This window comes from Ochotona princeps, chromosome 16 (genome assembly GCF_030435755.1).
Source record: "Ochotona princeps isolate mOchPri1 chromosome 16, mOchPri1.hap1, whole genome shotgun sequence".
In the NCBI taxonomy this organism is placed as follows: domain Eukaryota; kingdom Metazoa; phylum Chordata; class Mammalia; order Lagomorpha; family Ochotonidae; genus Ochotona; species Ochotona princeps.
This window is the reverse complement of record NC_080847.1, coordinates 14,333,634-14,357,117: the sequence shown is the minus strand read 5'-3', so window position 1 is coordinate 14,357,117 and position 23,484 is coordinate 14,333,634. Positions and strand designations below refer to the sequence as shown.

Below are 23,484 nucleotides of genomic sequence, written 5' to 3'. Positions count from 1 at the left end.
GCTGTCTGTGTGGGATGGGAAGAGGTCTCTGTGGGATGCCAGAGTGCTGCCAAGACCGGGGGAGGTGTGCAATGGGCCATGTGCCTCTGTGCTCTCCTCAGGCCTGGGATTTCTGGGGTGCTGTGCATGCTTCTGGTGCCACCTGTGCCAAAGGGGGGGGGGCCTGAGAACAGCCCCTTCTGTGGCCCAGGTGTCTGGGTTTGGATCAGGCCTTCTCTTGGCCTCTTGCTCCCAGCACTAGATTCCCTGTCAGAGTCATCCAGCTGTCTCATGCCACTTTGTCTTTGATGTTTGAGGGCTTGTGCAGCATTACCTCCTGGCAGCTTCCAGATGTGATTGTGGGTTAAGTCAAGCAATTGGGCTGGCTTAGACAGGGGGTTGCCAGGCCAGAGGTGGTATGAGCATTTTAGACCAGCTGGGTCATAGGCACAGGGGAGCACATCTGATTTCAGGAATGAGTGGGAGTGGGGCTGGTGATGTCTGTTGGCCTCAGCCATGGGCTTATGGGTCCAGGGGTAAAGAATGTAGATCGTCTAGTGCTCACTACAAGGTGTCATGGAGAACTTGTGCTGGGCTTCTGTCAAGCTCAGATTTTAGGTAAATGCTGGATTCTGTGGAAAAATGCAACCTGTACGTTTATCTCCTTCCCTCTGTTATATCTGCCTTTCCACTAAAATTATTTATTTATTTATTTATTTAAATTGGAAAGTCAGATATACAGAGAGAAAGAGACAGAGGAAGATCTGTCCACGGGTTCACTCCCCAAGTGGCCACAACAGCCAAAGCTGAGCCGATCTAAAGCCAGGAACCAGGAGCCTCTGCCGGGTCTCCCATGTGAGTGCAAGATCACAAGCCTTTGGGCTGTCTTTGACTGTTCTCCCAGGCCACACACAGGGAACTGGATGGCAAGGGGGGCCGCCAGGATATGAACTAGCGGCCATATGGGATCCCGGTAAGGACTTTAGCCACTAGGCTGCTGTGTGGGTCCAAAATAAAGAAATCTTAGGGGTAAAAAATAGAACTTTGGGAGGTAGAGGGTATTTCTCCAATATGCATGTAAAATTCAGCCACGTACAAGAAATCGTCTCACAAGAGGTCATTTTAGACCAGTTAGACTTACTTCAGTGAAGTGGTTGATTTTGATTCTCGGCATCCTTAGGACAAATGTGAGTTTAGGTGTTCATAGAGGGGAATGGGAGAAAAGAGTTCAGCATGTACAGATGGTGACAGAAGAGCAACATGATAATGAGGTCCATACACTTAATGATAGTCCTCAGTAATGCTGGAATGATGCCCTGGCATTTACTTTCTTCTGAGATGGGGAATGTTGATGTGACCCTCTAAGTATAAACTGATGGTAAGAGAGCTGTTTCCAGTGTCCCAGGATAGATCTGTACACCTGTGCCTTCACATGTTGTTGGAATTTGTTTGTTTAAAGATTTATTTATTTTTTATTGCAAAGCCAGACATACAGAAAGAAGGAGAGACAGAGAGAAAGATGCTCCACCTGAAAATTCACTCCCCAAGTGACGGCAACAGCTGATACTGTGCTGATCCAAAGCCAGGAGCCAGGAGCTCCTCCGAGTCTCCCATGCGGATGCAGGGCCCAAAGCCTTGGGCCGTCCTCGACTACTCTCCCAGGAAACAAGAAGGGAGCTGGATGGGAAATGGGGCCGCCGGGATTAGAACCGGTGACCATATGGTATCCCGGTGTGTTCAAGACGAGGACTTCAGCCGCTAGGCCACCGTGCCAGGCCCCCCCTTTTTTTAATTTTAATTTTTTTCCATTTTTAAGTTATATCTTTTGACAATCTTTACATGGTTAATTAGGGTGAAAAGGTTCAAGGGCTACAGGAAAGTGGGTAAGACTATTATTTCCATATTGTTTCCTTCATGTATCTGAGGTAAAGGAGGATTTTAAGGGAGAGCCACACCCAGTCTCCCACCCACCCCAGGTCCCCGATGTGGGGCATGCTCCGAGGGTCTTGCTCAAATTATTTTGATAGTTGACCAGTTATGAATTGCTGCCAGTCTCGCCATTCCAAGCATGATCAGGTCATTGAAGAATCTACTGATTGACTTAGTCCATCTTAGAGTATCCATTTGCCGAGTTTTTCACTGCCAACATACAGCTGAGGTGGTTAATTGACTTGTTCTGTCCTCTGTCTTTTCATGGTTAGGGTTCTGAGTCCGGCAGTTCAGTTGGGGAGATCCCCAAAGCAACTTTGTCTGAGGTGTTCCCAGACCAGATTCTTGTATGTACTAGCAAATACACGGCCCAGCACAGTCCATTGCCCCAGTCAGCTGGTGGTTGCAATTGCTGGATCAGTTCTGTTTCTAGCGCTGTCTTCCATTGGAACCAATGGGTGTTGCAGTCCAGCTTGATTCTGCCCAGCACACACTCGGCCCTCACATAAATCAGTGGGAGCTGCAGGCTAGTCGGAGCAACCCACAATAACCCCCACCAGTCGCTGTTTCCATGGACTGTGGATACCACTCCTCCTGGCTGTAAGGCCTTTGTAGACTGTGTGTATAGATGTCCATATACCCTGCACTGTCCGAGCCTGGCAGGTGCAGCACGGATGCTGTTTGAGAGTTTGCTGGCTTGCACTCTGGAGTCTTTGTAAGTGATAGCTGGGAAGAGCTTTCTCCTGCTGCTATTGACGAAGTACCCATGGTTGTTGGTGATACCCTAGGAAGACATCCAGTGTGACTGCTGGTGGTGAGCAGGTAGAGGGCTGCCTAGCTACCTGGGAGCACTGCTTCTGGATGCAGGCTGGAGCAGCATTGGAGGGCTCCAGGAGTGTAACTGCTCATCATGTTCATGTGTGACTTGGAAGATGAGGGAATACTAGGAAGATGACTTAAGAGTATCTGAAATTTAGCTGATGCCACAGATGCTGGAGTGGAGAAAGCATGTTGGTCAAATAAGCCACCTTCAGGGAGCTTTCTGTCACAGGGCTCTAGGCAGGCCGGAGGAACTGTTTCTAAAGGATAGAGCAGGTGAGTCATAGCCTGTAGATTCATCCTGGGGGACTGACAAATCCTCTCAGGCAGAGATTTTATGCTTCACCTGACACAAAATGTGATGTCCTTGGCCTGATGTCACTGCTTTTGTTGAGAGTTCTGTTTCTAGAGGCAGGACATGTGAAGAGGCTCTTGGAGGATTGATGACAGAGTGATGTCATCAAGAGGCTGCATTGTCACCCTCCTCTGCTCGGGCAGTGTCAGAGCTGTGGGCGAGCCTGGGGGAACATGCCAGGCAAAGGCTCTCCCACAGCCTGGTGAGGAGAGTGTGGATAGTCCCGGCAAGAGTGGGGGCTCATCTACAGGGCCTCTCTGCCACTGTCAGGGAGATAAGGACCGGGAGGGACAGCTTCCTAGGATGAGTCACTGGGCTGCAGACTGACCCCGCCCCCCAAGCACTGGGGGCTGGAGAGTTTGGGGCCTGAGGGACAGTGGATTGGGCCACCTTGTGATGCTGATCACCCTGCGGTAAGGTAAGGTGAGTGCCAGAACTGGACTTTGTCGTAGTGTCATTCTCAGCTCTTCCCTGACATTCTCTTTACCTCACTTGTTCCCATTTCTTTGTTTTTAAGTAATTATGTATTTTCATCTTAATTAAAAGGCAGAGAAAGAGATCTCTATCTCCTGATTGATTCCCCAAATGCCCACAACACTTGAGATTGGGCCAGGTCAAAATTCGGCACCCAGAACCAATTCATATGTATGGTTGAGTGGTGGGGCTCCAGGAGCTTGTGCCAGAACTTGCCGCTTCCTTGAATACACTTTGCTGGAAGGTGGATCAGAAGCAGAGCCAGGACTCAAGCCAGGTACTAAGCAGCTTGCCCTTTTTTCCCGCTTTTTTTTTTTTTTTTAATTGGAAAGGCAGATTTGTAAGACATGGAGAGGCCAAGAAAGATCTTTCTGTTATTTTTTTCAAGATTTATTTATTTTTATTGTAAACTCAGATATACAGAGAGGAAGATCTTCCATCTGATGTTTCACTCCACAAGTGACTGCAACAGCCAGAGCTGCACCAATCCACAGCCAGGAGCTTCCGGGTCTCCCACATGGGTGCAGGGTCCCAAGGCTTTGGGCCATCCTTGACTGCTTTCCAAGACCACAGGCAGGGAGCTGGGTGGGAAGCAGGGCTGCTGGGATTAGAACTGGCACCCATATGGAGCATTCAAGGCAAGGACTTTAGCTGTTAGGCCACCACACTAGGCCCCAGAGAAAGATCTTTCATCTGCTGGTTCACTTCCCAAGTGGTTACTACAGCCGGAGCTGAGCTGATCCTAAGCTGGGAATCAGGAACCTCTTCCAAGTCTCCAACTTGGGTGCAGGATCCTATGGTTTTTTGACATCCTCTACTGCTTTCTCAGGTCACAAGCAGGGAGCTGGATGGGAAGTGGAGCAACCAGGACCCGAACCAGTAGCTATATGGGATCTTGGTGCATACATGAATGGATTGGAACTGGAGCAGCTATTGCTCCGGGCCTTCTTTCCTGCTCCTTAGAGTGACATACTAAACATTCTTTTTTATTTTTTATTTTATTAAAGTAAGTTCTTTTTAAAATTTTATTTATTTTTATTGGAAATTCAGATATACAGAGAGACAGAGAGGAAGATCTTCTATCCGCTGGTTTACTCCCTAAGTGGCTGCAACAGCCGGAGCCAAGCTGATCCAAAGCCAGGAACCCAGAGCCTGTTGCAGGTCTCCCACGCTGGTGCAGGGTCCCAAGGCGTTGGGCTGTCTTTGATTGCTTTCCTGGCCACAAGCAGGGTGCTGGAAGGGAAGTAGGGTTGCCAGGATTAGAACTGGCAGCCATACGGGATCCCGCTGTGTGCAAGGTGAGGACTTTAGCTGCTAGCTACTGCGCCAGGCCCACACATTTAACATTTTTTTTAAGATTTATTTTTATTTGAAAACCAGATATACAGAAAGGAGGAAAGACAGAGGGGAAGATCTTCTGTCTGCTGATTCACTCGCCAAGTGGCTGCAATGGCCAAAGCTGAGCCAATCGAAAGCCAAGAGCCAGGAGCTTCTTTCCAGGTCTGCCATGTGGGTACAGGGTCCCAAGGCTTTGGGCCGTCCTTGACTGCTTTGCCAGGCCACAAGCAGAGAGCTGGATGGGAAGCAGAGCTACTGGGATTAGAACCGGCACCCTTATGGGACCCTGGTGCTCACAAGGTGAAAACTAGGTTACTGCACCAGGCCCTATTTAATATTCTTACCATACAAATTAAATGAGGTACAGAGGCTGTGGCAGGTCTTGGTGGTCTCTAGGTAACATAGTAATGATTATCGGCTATCAGCAGGCTCCCTGGCTCATGTGCTCTGACTCTTATGTTTTCCTGCCTGCCCCTCACCCACTACACCTGTCCCTGTATGTCTCTCGGCACGGCCATGTGGCAGGGGAGACCTTCCCACAGAGCTGTGGGGAAGACAGCCCAGACCAGGAACACAGGGACACTGGACAGTGCCTCCTTGCCAGTGAGAGAGCATCAGAGGCAGGGGACATGCTTCTGTGCTAGTTGTGTGGTTGCCTCATTTTGCCCACCTCCAGTGTAAATGACAGTCGTAACAGACCTTTCAGCTCCCTACTCTCCTCCTGCTGTCCCTTGCTCCCAGAGTCAGTTGGCTTTGCTATGTCTCTTCCAATAACTACCAACGTAGGAGAACAAAAGTTGGTTTAGAGTTCTTTGCTGTAAGGCTTCTCTGAACCCTTCTTCCTCGCCTGCCTGCTGGTGGGTGCTGGTCGTCACTGGTTGTCAAGTGCTGGATGACATTGTCTTAAATATGGAGATTCTGGAGGGAAAAGTAATCTGCAAGTTAAGCTGCTGCTTGGAATGCCCACATTCCATATCAAAATGATGCCTTGAGCCCTGGCTTACCATTTCCAGTCTACTTTGCTTCAGATGTGCTTGGGAAGGCAGCAGAGATGGTCCAAGGTGTTGGCTCCCTGATACCCATGTGGGATACCTGGCTGAAGTTCCTGGCTGCCGGTTTGAGCCTAGCCTGATCCCAAGAGTTGTGGCCATTTGTGAAGTGAAACAGGATGGGAGATAAATCCGTATCTGTTTCTCTCTTTTAAATAAGTAGAAGAAACAACCTTTGAAAAATGTAAAGATCACACAGAGAAGATGCTCTCATCCCTCTCCCGGAAGAGCTGACCCAGCCTCACCAGAGCCCAGGTGTTCAAAACCTGGTTTACCTCCCTCACAGGCGGTGCAGCAGCAGTCAGGCCAGGTCCCCGACTGCTCCCCAGGAGGGACATGGAGTGGACCATTGAATTGGTCCGTGGCCCCTCAAGGTCATTGTGGTTGGACTTCTTGGTATAAAGCAAGGACAGTTGTTGCCATGTGGGCACAGGGGGCTGGTTCTGAGTGGAAAGGAATATGCCACTTTGGGTTCACATTGGACTCCCAGGGTCCTTTCTTCTAGGTACCTGACTATGCAACTTTGCTGGCTGCATACTCCCCAGAGAGCAGTGCCCTCCTGCAGTGGCAAAAACAGATGCCATCCTCCTCTTTTCTCCCATTGATGTGCCTGGCCATTCCTACCAGAATGCCTAGCCCTCATCACCCTTGCAGCTCATCAGCGCAAGGTCAGAGCCATCTTTCATCAGTGCTTCTCCTACCCAAAGACCTTTGCAGCAGAGGGGGTCCTGGGGCTTGTGCTGAGAGCTGATACTGGTAGGCCAGCTCCCCCACCCCCTTGCTGCTCTCCACATTGATGACGCTGCCCTCACAGGCCCCTGAGTGCCTCTGGCTTCCAGCAGGCTGTCTTCTCTCCCACATTCTGAGCTGCTGAGCTGTGCTGCTGACCTCCAGAGTCACCTTTCTCTTACCTGTTGACACACATGTTTGTCTGTCTGCCCCTGCACCCATGCCTCCCCAAACAGAGCTCAGCTCCAAGTGGCCTGTCACTTTCCTCTCCTCACTCATCATGCTATCCCGTGCTGACCTGTGTGCCTGGGTTCCAGGACACAGACACCTGGAGACAAGGCGACAGTGTGGATGGTGAGATGCTGCCAGCCACTGGGCCTCTGAGCTGCCTTGGAGGTTAGCATGTGAGGAAGTTAAAGCAGAATAAAACCATGCAGTTTGGGTGCGGGAAAGCCCTTGGCCTCAGCAAAACCCTCAAGTGGAGATAATAGTGATCATTCACAGCGGTTCTTGGGCCTGAACCCTGGAGTGTTGTTCCAGGACCTTGTGCAGAGCCCACCTTGCTGGGTTGCTGACTACCCGTGCGGTCAGGGCATCGTTGGCTTCCCAGTTCCCCCAAGGCCCTCCCAAGCCTCTTTAACCCTGTGGGCTCTCAGGAGGGACAGGTGGGGGCACAGAATTGCATTTTGTTACTCATCTCATTTTTAGAAGGCAGCTTTACTAACCTTTAAGTTGTCACGCCTTTTTTCATTTTATTTTTATCTTTGTTTTTCTTCCTTCTCTTTCTCCTCCCACATCCCTCTTTTTCCCACTTCTCGCTCCTTCCCCTCCTACTGTTGTGGCCCAGGGATTCAGTTCCTGTGTGGTGGGGAAGCCCAGGTCCTAGCATGACAGATGTCTAGATCAGAGGAGGAGTGCTACCTCCTGTCTCCCACCCCCCAAATTCAGTTCTCCCGGAGTTTTCAATTCACTCATCTTCGTGGGCAGTGGTGAAGTGTGCTGTCCTTGTCACTCTCTTGAATTTGCTCTCCCGAGCACAAACCCCAAGTTCTGTTTCCCAGAATTCCTTCTGTGCCCTTTTCTGTGCTTTCATTGAGGCCCACGTGGGCACATACAGGAGCCTTTGGAGGGTGGGGATTCTGGCCCTGAAAATAGGCTGGAGGCAGTGGAGGCAAGAACTGAGTCATGAGAGGTGCTCATCCTCCCTCCCTGCCCCTGGCAGCTTCCTGGTGGGGCTGCCTTTTTGCCAGGAAGCCTTCACAGAGCCATCAGGGTTGGAGGAAGCACCCACAGGGTTCGCAAACTCAGCTTCACGAGTGCTGAGCATTGGGGTCTATGCCTTACAGGCAACTCAGTGAGGACAGAGGCAGGAAGCCATGTTCTTAGAGTGGAGGGCTTTAGACACTGTGAGAGACTTAGAATTCCCCACCCTCAATCCCCTCTTGTTACAAGTGAGGAGACTGTGATTTCTGTAAGGCTACACCAAGAAGGCAAAACTAGAACCTGAGCTACTTGCTCAATACTCAACAAATGCCACCCAAGTGATGCCCAAAGACGACTCCGGACCCTTTCCTAACTTCCCTTGAGAGTGGTCAGCCCTGCCTGCCAGGAAGTCAAGGGCAGCCCGTGAAGATCTGCAGCCAGAATAAGCAGCTTCTTCCCTTCCATAAGCCCTAAACCCAGAGCTTGCTTTCCTCTTTTTGTTCCCTTAGCTCTTGAGCCCAAGGTGAGAGCACTGTTTGTGCCTGGGTGAAGTTCTCCCCAGGTCCTGTGTCAGCTGCAAGTAAAAGGGGTGGGGGCAGAGAAGGGCCTGAGCTGGAGAGGGCAGTCTTTTCCTTTTCTGTGCTGCTACCTCTGGAGGGAGGACTGGGTTCTGCTGCCAGTGGCTTCTGGCCCAATGTGGTGCGGATAAAGAAGTGCTTGCAAGAGGGCTCTGCCTGCTGCCTGTTTGCTTCTCTGTTGTTTCTGCACCCTTTATAGGTTCCTTAACTGCAAGGGTCATGGGGACTGAGAACATGGGAGCCAGCCAGCCTGGTGGCCAGAGACAGAGTCAAGGTGCTGGCCTCCCTTCACAGCTTCCTCTCCTGTGGCAAGGAGGGTACAGGCTGGCATCGATGCTATCCTCTGGTCCCAGAGCACAGAGACCTGATCATTAGGCAAAGCCAGTCCATTTTTAAATATTTCTCTCCATGCTCTGTGTTCATGTCAGCCTAGAAGCAGGCAGGATGCGGGATAGTACCTGAAGCTATCCTGAAACTATCCCTGTCATCCACCTGAAGCCCACATGTGTTCCAAGTAGAGTAGATGAGGTGAGAGTTCTGTGCTTCACTTGGAGTTATACAAACTGGCATGAATGATGGCCATTTTTCTTATGCCCAGCTTGCTCATAGGCTGACACATATTCACGAGGCCCCGGGATCCAAGGGTTGAGTTGGGTTGGGTTGGGCTGCACAGATAGTGTTTCTTGAGAGGTGCTAAACTGGGCTTGGGTTTGGAGTGAGATTGTGGGTACACATGGAAGGTTTGTCTTTTCTGAGCCCTGTTGGTGTTCTAGGATTCTAAGAACTGCCATTCTGCAGATTCATGTGTGACCTGGCATCACCATCAGTGGACTAGGCGAGGCTCACCTCCCTGTGTCCAGCTGCCTCATCTCCCTCTGCCAGTTCCTGAAGGCATAGAGTGAGGCTGTGGACCACTACCACGTTCTGCTCTCAGCTCAGGACCCTCTGAGTCACTGTGAGTTGGAGGAGTTCCCTGGCATAGCCGCTCCCAGATTTTCACCGATGGGGAACAGCAGGGTCTGACAGGGAGGGCTGGCCCAGCCCTTAGACAAATGAGTCCATCGGCATTCTGCACACAGCCACATGTACACAGTAATTGGTGAGGCGAGGGACTCGGGGAGCAGGAGGAGAGGATCAATCTGACTCGCTTTGGCACTAACGGGCTGGCCGCTCGACAAGCAGCAGGGGTCGATGCCTGGTGTGAGCTTGTGCCACTCTGGAGATGGAGATGGTTAAGCTCATGGGGCGCATTTGTTGCAAGGCCCCTCAACACTGCACAGGACTGGTATGGCTGGTGATAGGAAGTGGGGAAGCCTCCAATCCACGTTCAGGTTCCTAGCCTTTGAGTACAACTTTACCAGGGTTTTGTGTACAGTCATGAGGGTTACTCCTCTTCTTTCCAGGCTGGACTAAAGCACAGGCATAGAGTCCAGTCCCAGCTATTTTTGAGCTGCCCAGGTCTGCAAGCCTTGTTGTGGGACCTGCCTGAACTGCAGTATGAGAGCCAGAGGGCTGCCAGGCATCCCCGTAGCCCTCCAGTTCTGTTCTAGCTTTGTTGTGCCCACCAGGGCTGCATCAGGCTGCTTCCTCTTACATGAATGAGTGTCCATGGGCTGGGTTGGCCTGCCCCCAGGTAGCAACTTGTGCTTAGCTGCCTGCAGGAAGGCATGAACATTCTTGAGCTGTGAACCAAAAAGATGTTACAACATCTGAAGTCCAGTCACCCTGCATCTTACCTCCAGGACCCTTGCCCAGGGCTACACATGCCTGCGAGTAACCTACATCACCCGTCAGTGTGGGTACACTCTTGCTGCTGCACGCTTTCACTACTCTTGAACATCAAGCTACCCCTGGACCTCCCTCAGCATGTTCCTGAACCCTACCTGACTTAGGTTTTCATGAGAGCCAGAGTCTGGGAATCACCAGGAATTGGCTTGCTGGTGAGGGTGGCTTGTTAAGTGGGCTCCTTGGAAATGAACAGGGTTTCCCTGTCCCTTGCATTTCTGCTCCATGAAAATTGAGGCTGGCCCTCCAAAGGGCAGGCAAGGACTGTAGCCACAGCCAGCTCCAGTGCCTTCTCAGGAGTGAGGAGGTGTGTTCTCCCTGACAAAGTCTCATCCGGCAGAGAGGAAGGGGTATTGGAATGCCAGGGAGCTGGCCTGAGGCAGCGGTAGTTGATGACCATGCCTCTGCCCCCAGTGTGAACGTTTGTAGATTGTCTAGAGCCTTGGAGCATGTCCACGGGCTCCCCAAGGTGAAAGGTAGCATGGCGTGGAACAGGCAAACCTCACTGGATGAGAAAGAAAGAAGGGTGGCAGTGCCCCAGGCATCCCAGCTGAGCCATCTGTAGCAGGCTCAGGCAAGGGACACCCACCAACGAGGCACATCAGAGCCCATTCCAGATGGAGATGCGGGGCCTCAGGGTCTGCCCTCCAGCAGGGGGTCAGGAACCAGGGCATCTGGACCACACTTGGCTGTGCTCCAAGGCCTGCAAGCAGCTCCAGGAAAGGGCACCCATCAGGCGGCCTCCATGGGTGACTGATTCGCAGAGCACCAGGCACTGGGGCTCACTCAGCTCAGCACTGTCTAGTGGGAATAATAAACTTGAATTCACAGTCTCTTTTTGTTTTAAAGATTTACTAATTTTTATTGGAAAGGCAGATTAACAGAGAGGAAGATATTTCATCTGTTGGTTTACTCCCAAAATGGCTGCAGTGGCTGGAGCTGAGCCATTCCGAAGCCAGGAGCCTCTTCCAGGACTCCCACACAGGTGCAGTGCACAAGGACTTGAGCCATTGTCTACTGTTTTTCCAGGCCATAACCAGGGAGCTAGATGGAAAGTGGAGCAGCTAGGAAATGAACTGGCACTCATATGGCATGCTGGCACTGGAGTTGGTGGATTAGCTAGTTGAGCCAACACATCAGCCCCTAAATTCAGTCTTAAAAGTTGTAGTTGGAGGGGTTAGTCCTGTGGCATAGTATGTTAAGTCACCACCTGAAGTGCTGGTATCCCATATGGGTGCCAGTTCAAGTCTTGGTTGCTCTGCTGATCCAGATCTTTGCTACTGTGCCTGGGAAAGCAGCAGAGGATAACACAAGTCCTTGGGCCCCTGCATCCATGTGGAAGGCCTGGAAGAAGCTCCTGGTTTCAGACAGGCCCTGCAGCTATGGCTTTTGTGGTTATTTGAAGAGTGAATCAGTGGAAGATCTCTGTCTTTCCCTCTCCATTTAACTCTACCTTTCAAATAAATAAATTAAAAAAAATATGTATTTTTAAGTTTAAAGTTATAGCTGGAATAACTGCTGTAAGCACTGTGAATTAAGAGAGAGTTGGAGCAAGCACCCCTTCTTCTGAGAATGTGAGGACCCAGGCAGGTGAAGCCATGCTGGACAGGCTGGGGCCCATGACAGATGGTTGGCACCTGGTGAGATGAGATGACCCCAACTCTTGAAGCAGAGTGGGCTTCCTGGAGTCCCTCACCTGGAACAGCACTACCTCAGGAAGGTTCGCAAACTGGAGCAAGCCCAGCATGGCTCTGGCCTCCCTGCAGCTGGAGAAGCCTCATGGTCTTCAGCTATCTTTTATCGCCTTGGTGTGGTAGCTGAGGCGGGAAGTGCTGGGGTCTCCTGCTGCTGCTTTAGTAGCTGGAGGGAGGTGGGATGCCATCTGGGGGATCCAGGGATTGAAGTTTGTGTGACTCAGAACAACATGATGGGAACGTTGGGTCATTCTGTTTAAAATCCAAATCACAGTGGTCCCAGGGTTGGTTGATAGTTTGGGAAGATTGGGCAGGGGCTGCCTATCTAAGTGAACCTTTGGGTCCAGTGCGCCTTATAAATGACCCTCGGTAAGGGGACAGTCCTTTGCCTCCTCATCACGCTTCACATCATCCAGAGGACAGTCCCTGCTGAGCGGCCTGAACCTGCATGGCATGGCTAAGCGAGGTATTATCTGCTCTCACTCTAATGCATGTCCTTGACCCCTAGCCCTGGCCCAGCGTGTCCAATTTGGCCAAGGACTTCATTGACCGCCTGCTTACTGTGGACCCTGGAGCCCGGATGACTGCACTACAGGCCCTGAGGCATCCATGGGTGGTGAGCATGGCAGCCTCTTCATCCATGAAGAACCTGCACCGCTCCATCTCCCAGAACCTCCTCAAACGTGCCTCCTCGCGCTGCCAGAGCACCAAGTCTGCCCAGTCCACACGTTCCAGCCGCTCAACACGCTCCAACAAGTCACGCCGTGTGCGGGAGCGGGAGCTGCGGGAGCTCAACTTGCGCTACCAGCAGCAGTACAATGGCTGAGCCACCTGGCTGTGGTACAAACATGGCATGTTCTCCACCTGGGCCATCTGGGCCTGCTACCCCTTCTGGAGGTGGGCCTCTTGGGTCAGTGGCAGATGAAAAACATCTGGCCCCATCCTTTCTCTGTGCCTTTGGCAGCCCCCTTCTCACCTTGGAGTTGACCTGGTGAATCAGAATGGAGGTGACCAGGGTCTGTGATCCCGTGAACTGGGAGTCTGACCTGGCGCTGAATCCGTTTTTGGGGGGCAACTGCTCTGGTGTGGGGTGGTGGAAGGGGCAGGGTCTGGCCTTCATTGTTTCGCTGACCCTTAGGGTCTTCTCCAGACCAAAGAGGCCTGCAGTGCTGCGTGGAGGGTGTCCCATGGCTCCCGGACCTTTTGAGAACATACTTCTGGGAACTCTTTCCTCCCTGGCTGCCCACTCTCCATTGCATATGGATTCTCAGCAGTATGACCCAGTAGAGGCTCAGGTAAAGCTGGTGCCTCGACTGAACCTCCAGCCAGAATCTCTGTTCCTTCAGGATTCCCCAGGGACCTCTGGAGGCAGGGCTGTGGCATGGACCTGAGCCCTTCTGACTTGGTATCCATGCTGGTGGCAGGCTTGCCCCATGCTCCAACCTCTGTGACCGTGAGAGGGCTCCTGCCCACCGTTCCCCAGTGCCTTATTTGCAGAGCCCACCATCAATTCCTCTTGGATGCCCATTCCATTCCCTGGGTGCCTCCTCCCAACTACGGGGGCTAAGGGAACCCCCTGCTGCTGCTACCTGGAGGATGGGGGCACCTGGGCCAAGGTGGAGGGTAGGGGGATCCCCTGGTAGGGTCCAGTTGTTTATCCTGGTTCAATCCTTTGGTTCTGCTGATTGCCACTTTTCTTGAGGCACCACCCTTCTCTCCTCTGCAGCTACACAAAGGTGCCATCTAGTGTCTGCGTTGGGTATGGCCAGTCTGACCTGAAAACAATCACAGCACACCTACTGCTCAATCAGTCCTCCCAGAGGAAGAGGGCAGGAAGGTGTTGTGCAGAGGGAGGACCCCCAGGCTGCTCTGCTCTCCCCTCCTGCACACCTTTTCTTGGAACTTAGCCAAACTGTGTGACCTGCCTCTGAACCCTGAGCACTTAGGACTTGCCTTGCCCTGTCTACCCTGCACCCATTTTCCTTTATGGCATCAATTTCCAGTCTAGGCTGAAACTGAGACTGGAAGGAACCCCCTGTGGGAGGTGGGTGGGCTTGGGTGGCTGCTTTTCCAGAGGCCTGAGCCAGAACTCTCTCCATCTGTCCCATCTCCCCACCACCAAAGACTAGGCAGGAAGCCAAGCCCCTACCCTCCACAGCTGCTTTCATGGGAAGGAGGGGGCAGGGCCCAGCTTTGGCCTTAGTCATACTGTAGGGCTAATGCTAGCAGGATGGCTTGGCCCCCACTAGCTCCTCTGTGGGCAGTGTTGGGTGAGGCCCCCTCCTGCAATGCCACTTATGGGTAAGTGACCAAAGAGACCACTCTGTGCCAAGCCGACTGTGCCTCATTTACCCCCTCCTCTTGTCTCCAGTCTCCTGGGGCAGGAGGCATGGAGAGCCTTGAGTGCCTTGTCCCCCCAAACCCCACCCCAGCCCCAGTTCCCTGGGTGTCTGGGCCTGAAGCCCTGAGAATTGTTTCCTCTCTTCACCCTGGGCAGACTTGGTCCTGAGGGGTAGGGCAGAGGGGGTGTGGAGCCTTGGGCCTTTGATTGGCCCACCTGGGCCCTCAAGCCATGGATTGGGAATGGAGAATGCAGTTATTTATTTTGTGTATTCAGTTTGTACATATATCTTCTGTATTCAGTAAACAGGCTGCCCTCCCCTGGGAAGGCTGCCCACTCATTTCCACAGCCCTGGTTCTTTGCTTGTCCTGGGGGAAGAGGGACAGGGCCTGGGACTCATGTGTGGGGTCTTTATTGGGTTGAGATGGGGAGGGAACCGGTGGCAGTCTCAGAAGTGATGACCTGTTTGATCCAGGTGTGGAATTTGCTGACCCAAGTGTACACAGCAGGTGCACACACTGCATTTGCTGGTGCCTCAGGAGACAACACCACTAAACACTGAGGTGTCACCCATCTGGTAGACCAGAGAGCATCCAGAGTCACCCTGAGAGGGCAGAAGAGTGGGAGGTCAGCATGGGGTTGGGGAGATATGCTACAGGTCAGTGTGGAGAGCAGGGTCTGAGGTTCACCTGGCAGGAGGTGGTGCCAGAGCCTCCTGCACATGTCCAGGAGGCAGACTCCTTGAACCCCAGCACACACACCTGCCCCCTCGACACTGGCTGGGAGGGGCTGACCAGGGAGCACCCAGCTCTTGGGACAGAGTTCCTGCCTCGACCACGGAGGTGACTCCAGCCCTTGGTGGCGCATGTGACCTGCCAGCCACACCTCATTAAGGAAACCAGGCTGACTGAGGAGATCTGTGTTGTGTAGTGGGCTAGCAAGGTGAGCTTTAGTGGCATCAGCTAATTGTTCCGTGGCCAGGTTCCAGCTGGGGTGTGTGACAGCCTGAGGCCAGATGGGTGTTGAGAGGGGTGAACCAGCCATGACTTGAATTCCTGTTGCCTGGAGTTCCCCTCCCCACCCTATGACTACTCTTCCTTCCCATGCTCCACCCCTGCAAAATGGACAGCACCTGTGCTAGCCCAGTGCTGCTGCTGTCTGCTCCAACTTGCCTAGCCCCCATGGAAGATGAGGAGGTGGGAGATAGGGTGGGCAGCATAGGGACCAGCCAAGTAATCACCTGATTTACAGCAGGCAGCAGCAATGACCACCCAGGACTGGCTGATGAGAGAACCACCACAGATGTGGAGGTCATTGCTACCCTGAGGTCAGGGGTCACAGGTAGGGGTGGGCTCAGGGCACATGTACCTGCAGGTATACCTGTCAGGGTTGGGAGCCCAGTGCAGCGTTCTCTCCAGTGATGATCCTCTGAAGTTCAGTGCTGGCCATTGGGCTGTTGAAGAGCTGCTTTCCCCACCCTGCCCCATCTCTCCCCACCTCCTTTCCCTGGGCACTGCAGGGCTGTGCCCCTCTGAGAGTTCATCCCTACCCCTTTTCCCTCTGAGCAGCCTCTGAGCCTCACTATTCTTTTCAATCTTACCAACCAGCGCCCTCATCCTGTCCCTTCTGTCTGAGCTCCCACTATTCCTCAGCTCCATCCTTGACCCCTTGCTGTGCCCTTTGGTTCACCCTCCTCCTAGCCTCTGTGGTTCACACCCTTCACACAGCCTGAGGACTTCGGCTTGTCTCTGTGACACTGGCCCCTGCCCACCCATGGCACATGCTATCCACTTTGCCCTCCTTGCCTACCTGCTTCCCTTTCAGCTAGCGTGACCCACTCAACCCAGCAGGAACCAAGGAGGACCAGCCTAAGGGCCACACAGCAGCAGCGTTGTGATAGGAGTGAGTTAAGAACTGAGTCTGGCTTTAAGGGTCTCTTTGTCCTTGGGCCCAATTTGTAGGCATTTGGCCAAGTAGGCTGTGTGTGTTCTGTCCTCTCCCACACTGCAGTCAGGACTTAGTCGACCTGGACTTGTCAGAGCTCTCAACTCCATCTCCTTCCTGAAGCCTGGCTCCTGCCTGGGTCTCTGACCCACCACCCATCCCAAGTGATAGGCACTGGGGACCAAGGCCTTGCAATATAGTTAGGTCTGTAGTTACAGCTGAGTGGCAAGGAAATTTCCAGAGCTGTCAGGCTGCTGAGTCCAGGGATTTCAGGCATTGAGACATGAAGGAATGGCCAGCTGTGGAGAACCACCCCAGGTGGCCAGGAGGGAGAGTCTAGCAGGTTGCAAATCCTAATGCCTCATCTTGGAGGTTCCTCATGAGTTTTAAGCAGGAGCCATAGTTTGCTGAGCTGGAGACTCCCCACCCCCAGCCCATGATGGGGATGGACACAGATCTCATCTGTGTGGGTTGAAACCCACCGTTTCTGAGGAGTGTGAGCTTGCAGTGACTGGCACAGCCCACAGGTTGTGAGTGGTGAAAGGGTAATATCCGAGTCTGAGAGTCTGATAGCCTCCAGGCCTTGTGGCGCCTATGGGCAAGCCCCTGCTGTCTATAACCCACTTGTTAGCTTGATTGAACTTGAACCAAGGGAGAGAAGATGCCTCAGTATGGAAAAGCTGCTGTGGATGAGTTGGCTGGGTTTCTTTTTGGGCAGGGGGAGTTTCTAGGCCTTTAATTCAGGAATGTATCAGTCCAGAAAGTAAGATGAGCTAATGGGTAGATGGGTGGATATACAGATGGATGGTAAAGCAAATGTATGGATAACAAACTGAATTCTGAGCATAGCCAGTGCATTGTTCTTTGAACTTCTTGGTTACAGAACTCAGCCAGCACGCAGCACTGGGGCTGGCACTCAGTGGGATGAATGTCCTCTTCCATATGAATTGTGGGACTGCTATGAGCTCATAAAAACCTGGTTTTAAATCTTTCTGCGTATGGCCTAGGAGGCGTAGATAAGTGACTTTGTGTAAGTCACTCAGTTGTGCCCAGTCATCCAAGGGGGTCATAGGCAAGAGTGTCACAGGCCAAGGAGCATTCTGACAAGTTGACCTTGAAGTCAGCACTTAAGTGTCTGGGGGTGGGGCAGCGGAAGGTGTGCCTGGGAGGAGTAGGCTTTGGCTTGGGCCCCAGACTCGTGCAACATCCTGATGAAATAAAGGGTAAGAGCAAAGCAGGGGAGTGATGCATGGGTGCGCTGCATCCTGAGCCCACATTGCAAACCAGGGCTGGGGTTGGGAGGGGTACATGTCCATGGTAAGGCGAAGGGCATTTCTGTGGCCAGGCACAGGATCTGTGGGAAGCAGTAGCTCCTACAGAGATACCTTAGCCCCCCTCCACTCAAGGAACAACAGGCATCTAGGCGTTGCCACATTCTGCATTTATTTGCTCTTGTCCACCTGCTGCTTCACTCCACCTCCATGGTCTGCACTGTCTCCTCCAGTAGCTCTAGGTCCAGTGGCTGCACGGTCTGAGTCAGAACGGCTGTGGTCCCAGGTGCAAACTGGTAGTGGCTGACCCTGCAGGGAGGAGGACCAGTCTCTGCACATGGACCCCACAAGGAGCCCTTCCTCCCGCTACCCCCATCTGCCCCTGTGAACGCCCGTGTGCCCTGCACCCACTTTTCCAGGGGCTTCGTGGGAGAGCTCAGTGTCCACAGCATCTTGGCGCCAGTCTCCGTGATCACACACGCATCCACACTGCCCCCGGAGCCCAGGTCCCCGAGGATCCCCGCGGTGATGGCTTCGACCAACAGGCTCTGGGCGGCTTCCAGCTGTGGTGAGGTGTGCAGAGGCCCAACAGCCTTTGTTGATCTTGAGGCCTAGACTACTTATGGTTGGTACACACCCAGCCTCTCCCACTCCCATAACTCCCCATCCATTGCCTGTCTTTGCACAAACTTGTGGTACCTACATTGGTGACCCCTCTTTAAAAGCTGTCTAACACACCCAGTTTGGTCTGCACCCACACCATGGCTCCCTGCAGTTCTCTTTGTGGGCCTTGTGAGATATTGGCCATTTCTATCCCATCCCCAACAAAATCCAGACTTCACGCAGACCCCTGCAGGCCTTTTCCCCTCTGCTTCCACTCCTGGTACTAGGCTGCCGGGACTGCAGGTTACCCTCATTGCATTCCATCTCTTCGCTGGACCTCCACAGCAGGCACCTTCCGCCTGCACATCCCATCAGTAACCATGCAGTGCTGGGGAGTTGCTCACCGTCATATTCGGCTGGAACCGGTCTTCCAGCATCGCCATAGCTGCGTCCTGGCCGGAGCCTATGGGTAAGAGAGGCACCTTAGGTGCTGCAGTCACCTGGTCTCTAGGACAAACCTGAGATCAGGGCCATAGGGCTGAGATTCGTGAGCAAGGAGCAAGGAACGCTCACCCAGGGCGGTGAAGGGCAGGCGGCTGAAGGAGCCGTGAGGGTGTATACCATACAGCTGCGGCCCATTCAGGTCCACTCCGCCCACGATCAGCGACGCTCCCACGTGGCCTCGGTACCTGTTCGCGAGTGGGCGTGGTCAGCCACACGTGGCTCCGCCCGTTGCCCATCCCTCTCTAGTGGGTGGGCTCCAGGTGACGGATTCTGCCCCTTCCTGTTGTCGGACTGCTCTCGGGCAGGCCTCTTCCGGTCCCCCTGCGCAGGTCTCTGCCCCGCCCTTCCCGCCACTGCCAGGGCAGCGGGTTCGAAGTCCTAGTCTCCGCACCGGAAGAGCGTCTGGCGCAGTAGGCGGGTGACCGTAGCCACTCGCGGCTCGCGGCCTGTGGCCAGCGCGTGCAACTCCATGTTGGACGCCGCCATCCGCGTAGTCATTTCGGTATCTGCGGCGACTCCAGCTCCGCAGCAGCTGAGGGCAAAGAGGAGGGTTGGGTGTGGGCAGTGCTGTGGGGGCGGGGGTCGAGTGGGAGCCAGGGAGAGTGGTTCTCACTAGATGTTGGGGGCGATGAAGTGTATCTTCTGGCAGCTCTTGTCCGCCACGACCGAGTCGTTAGTGGCTCGTGTATCTGCGCCCAGGATGACCCCGTCCTGCGGAGAGGGCATGTTGGCCACTGCCTCAGGAGCCGCCCCGCTGCCCCTCCGGCCCCTCGCGCCCCCACGCCCGGCTCCCCTGCTCACGCGGAACACCAGGCCCGCGATGGTGGTCCCGGTTTTGCGTGCGTGAGGGACTCGGAAGTCCGGGAGGAGCCGTCCCAAAGCCGTGTTTCTGGAAGCACAAAAGTATTATCCCCAGTTCGTTTCTGTTTCTCGGGCCCCTCCTGCCATTCTCCACCCCAGCCCTGGTTCCCCCTCATCTCCGGGGGAAGCCTGAAGCCGGAGGCCCCAAGTTTCGCAGTCCCGCCACGCCCTAAGCGGGTGAGAAGGCAGCTCGGAACTAGCCCCTCTCACCTCTGGCAGTTCTCGAAAGAGAAGCCTCCGCGGACCTCCAGGGCTGGCCTCAGCATCTCTGGTGTTGGACAGCTTGGGGATATTAGGTGTGGAGGCGTTGGCCAGGCCAGTGGGGACAGCAGGAGCGACTCGGACCTCACCTTGGTGGGTCTCCGGACTGACTGAGACTGCGCTTTCGTTTTCGCCTGTACCTTCTCCTTTCACTTTCACCACCACTCCTTAGGCAGCCTGGGAAGAGGGTGATGGCCAGGCCCTCCATAATGCTTCCTGCTGCCTTTTTGGGTACAGGGACTTAGCCCTCCTTCTAGCTGTTACAGCTCCCACTTACAGTCTGAGCCACCAGCTATCTCACCCCAGCTCTAGGTCTACTATATCCAGTGCCACTGCTCCTTTTCACGGCTTCTGGGATGTTCCAGCCCCAACCTCACCCTGTAATGAGCATCAGGCATGATCTACTTTTGTCTTTTGTCACCTGTACCCCCCCACACACACACCTCTAGTGCTGCATGTGCTCTGAGGCCACAGTGGTGCTGGTCGTTCCCTTGTCTTGGTGTGGAAGGGCACTGTGGGTCTGCATCTAGGGTCCACCCTAAGGCCACACACCATCTTATGTCACCTGCAAGTACCCCCTTATTTGTGACACAGTGGTTCATGTAACCTTAGGTGCTCAGACCTCAGTTGTAGGAAACACCTATCCTGAGAAGCCTTCCCTGACTTACAAAGCTCCACCTTATATTCATAATTAGGAGTACATTAGTGAAATAATCCCATACATAGCTGTCACCTACCTGGCCCTCAAAATGCCATCTTGCTTGCCTTTTTGGGAGCTGCAAGGGACAGCTCAGATCATCCCCTTCCTGACCTCCCCACCTCCAACCCCTAGCGCCTGTCCCTCAGCCCATAACATACATGGCGGGCAGCAAGCAGTAAGCTAGTTTTTTATTTGGGGGGCTGGGTCCCTAGGCTGGCAGGCGGCGGAGCTGTGGTGCCCTGTCGGTAGGCACCTAGCAAGATGGCATTGATGTGCTCCAGGGTCTGATTGCTAAAGACCATGTTGAGGTGCTGCGTTGCATGCAGGGGCAGCAGGTGCACAGGCTGTGGCTGGCGGTCCCGCCAGAGGCCACAGAGCTCCATGCTGCGAGTGGCCACCGTGTCGTCACCGTCCTCATAGAGCACACCCACAGGGTCCGCATAGGGGAAGCCATGGTCATAGATGTAGGTGTGGGGAGTGGGCAGGCCCATGCCGTACAGGCAGTACACCTCCACACCTGGGGCAGGGAGACCTGCCAGCAGGTCACGTGACTGGAGCCACATGTACCAGCCTTCCTCAAAGTGCAAGTCCTCAAAGAAGCGCTTGAAGTCACGGCTGGTGTAGTTGAAGCTGGGTGTGGAGATGAATACATGGTCCTCTGGCCATACCCCCTGGGATGGAAACATCCAGGGGGAAGTGGTCGTCATGCGCTGCTCCTCTCTCAGCTTGATGCTGGACATGAGTGGGATACCCTGGTTGTCACCTGTGGACATGGACAAGGTGTGGCAGCAAGCCATGTCCAGCTACACCTGGCCCACAATTTGCCCCCAGTCTCAGTCCAGACATGGCCATCAATATACAAGCTTTGTATTCCGTAGGTGATCAATGTGTGCTTATTAAGCAAGAAGCCCTGATGACACATTAGTGAGAGCCAAAGGGACTTTAACTTCAGGCAGTGTGGGGCTTCCTAAGGATGGGCTGGGAAGGTAAACGGGGGTGGGAGGGTTGTGCGGTGCAGGGGCAGCACTGGCTGTTCCTAGAAGGTGGAAACCAAGACTGTGGGTTATGTAGTGGGGTGGTCTTCCTCTCGGACTGTCAGTTCATGGGGGAAGGCCATGTCTGGCTAGACTGCATGCTGTGGGTGCTGTGTCAGTGCAGGGTCTCAGGAGTGCTCCCATAGGGAAGGGCAGGAGGGCCTCCTCTAAGCTCTGGCCCTGGCCCTGTCAGAGTTCTCTTCTTACCCCCTCCCACACAGACACAGATGATCATGGGCCCCTCTCACCTGAGGCCAAGACCAGCATGGGCTTGATGGAGCCACCCCAGGGAGCCCCAAGGGAGATGAAGCCGTCGATAAAGTGGTCCTTCCAGGACTGGGGCTGGCGCAGCAAAAAATACAGCAGGTGGAGGCAGCCAAGGCTGTGCCCAATGAGGAAGACGGGCTTCCCATAGGCAGCGTGCATTTCCTCCACTAACCCAGCGAGCTTCCGGTAGTACTCCTCCTGCTGGCCTAAAGGTGGGTGGCTTGGGTCAGGATGCGGGGGGTAGGGGACACCTGTCCCACCCCAGCCCCAACACCTGCACACACTCACTGGGCTCCAGCCGCCAGTCATAGGGGGCAGCTCGCACTGTCTCATCGCGCACATACCCATTGTTGACCAGATTCTGCACCAATGTGTGCATGTAACCTGCAGAGGAAGGTGGCAGCTGTTGGACATGATTGGCTACACAGCCACCTGACCAGCAATGCTACCTCCTCTGAGACACACACCTGCCAGCTTGTTGTTGTCTAGGTACTCAACAGAGTAGGTCTTGCCAAAGCCAGGCACACGGATCTGCACACCAGGGGCATTGGACACGCGCCCAGAGCTGCGGTTGTAGACAACCCTGGGGGGGACAGGGAGCAGTGGGGACACTAAGCACTCAGCAGCCAGGGTGTGGTACAGGGGCTGAGGCTGAGTAAACGGCACATACCTAGTGTTGTCGATCCAGCAGTCCACCCCGAGGGGTAGAAACATGTTGAGATCCAGCCAGATAGTGAAGAAGTCCTCTGTCTTGCGGTAGCACATCCAGTTCACCACACTCGGCTTATCGAGCTTGGCTTCTAGCTGGTTCCCCAGGCAGCCAGGCACTGTGGGCAGCAGCCCTCACTCTGGACTGCTTAGATTCCCACCCCACCCCTTGTGATCACATCCAGATAGACAATGACCAGACCCACCCCTCTGACTTTCACACCTCCACCACCAAGCACTAAAGACGCCCTGGTTCCCCAAGCATATACCCTTCATGGGCTGTCCCCTACCAGTAGTCCAAGGCCCAGTACCACCCCCACCCTCCAAGCAGGGAAGGTGTGGGGCCCAAGGCCACTGACCCCTGCCCACATACAGCAAACATCCTGCCCAGCTCTCTGTTATTTCCAAAGTCCAAAGTGAAAACAAATAGGTATAAGAGAGTGGGGGCTGGGCCTAGAGGAAGGGTAGAGGCCTCTCCTGCTTTGGGCCAGGAATCTTGTTCTTGGTGGTGGGGGATGCTGAGGAATGAATAGTAGGGCTATAGCTGATGGAGGCTTGTAGTGTCCTAGGCAAGGGCACAACCCTTCCCCCATCCCCCCATGGAGTAGACAACTTAAACACAGGACAGTGTGGTTGGGGGAGGGGCTGACTTCTCTGTAGGGTGAGTCTCTGGCCCCTCCCCATACCAAGGTGGTAGCCTGGCTAAGGCAGGGACAGGTGGGTCTTGGCTGGGTTTGCTGCCAGGCTGCGGGGGGCTTACCGAGAATGACGGGCCGTGTGTGGTTACTGAGCTCAGCCTTGGGCGTAGTGTGCGGGGGGAAGAGCACATTGAGGAGCCAGAAGGGGGCAGCGGGAGGGAGTAATAGCCCCAGCAGCAGCAGCAGCCACTGCAATGGGCAGCCAGGCGGCCCCATTCCAGCCCTGGTGCCTACTGCCAGATGAGGCAGTCCCCGGCTGGCCTTATCTGGCATGGGGGTGTGGGAGGAGCCCGGGGGCCAGTGGGAGGGACAGCCTGGCCAATGGGGGTGGCCAGATTGCCTGGGATGGGCTGCAGCCCT

The 23,484-nt window shown here is 54.1% G+C and overlaps 3 protein-coding genes across 4 annotated transcripts in view; 1 reads left to right on the top strand and 2 right to left on the bottom strand.

Moving 5' to 3' along the window:
* The window catches only part of PSKH1 (protein serine kinase H1), a 32,045-nt gene extending 17,704 nt beyond the window's left edge, over nucleotides 1–14,341 (top strand). The window contains exon 3 of the mRNA XM_004583962.2: nucleotides 12,441–14,341. Coding sequence (XP_004584019.2) covers nucleotides 12,441–12,758 — 318 coding nt within the window. The 3' untranslated portion in view covers nucleotides 12,759–14,341. The remainder of the gene's footprint in view (nucleotides 1–12,440) is intronic.
* Nucleotides 14,342–17,672: 3,331 nt separating this feature from the next.
* On the bottom strand, nucleotides 17,673–19,833 carry PSMB10 (proteasome 20S subunit beta 10). The gene is made up of 8 exons (XM_004583963.3): nucleotides 19,667–19,833; nucleotides 19,397–19,484; nucleotides 19,209–19,306; nucleotides 18,987–19,127; nucleotides 18,665–18,780; nucleotides 18,496–18,554; nucleotides 17,900–18,051; nucleotides 17,673–17,797 (listed from the first exon to the last, which is right to left on the bottom strand). Exons 1-8 carry the CDS (start codon nucleotides 19,720–19,722, stop codon nucleotides 17,686–17,688), a joined length of 822 nt encoding a protein of 273 aa, XP_004584020.1. The 5' UTR covers nucleotides 19,723–19,833; the 3' UTR covers nucleotides 17,673–17,685.
* A 757-nt stretch (nucleotides 19,834–20,590) lies between these two features.
* LCAT (lecithin-cholesterol acyltransferase) lies at nucleotides 20,591–23,466 on the bottom strand. 2 transcript variants are annotated; one of them, XM_004583964.2, is made up of 6 exons: nucleotides 23,187–23,466; nucleotides 22,389–22,545; nucleotides 22,186–22,301; nucleotides 22,007–22,102; nucleotides 21,700–21,924; nucleotides 20,591–21,180 (listed from the first exon to the last, which is right to left on the bottom strand). In XM_004583964.2, exons 1-6 carry the CDS (start codon nucleotides 23,395–23,397, stop codon nucleotides 20,606–20,608), a joined length of 1,380 nt encoding a protein of 459 aa, XP_004584021.2. In that variant the 5' UTR covers nucleotides 23,398–23,466; the 3' UTR covers nucleotides 20,591–20,605. The 2 variants fall into 2 exon arrangements, with proteins under 2 accessions (XP_004584021.2, XP_058530000.1); XM_058674017.1 differs by having other exon boundaries at nucleotides 22,389–22,571; nucleotides 23,187–23,267.
* Nucleotides 23,467–23,484: the final 18 nt, after the last annotated feature.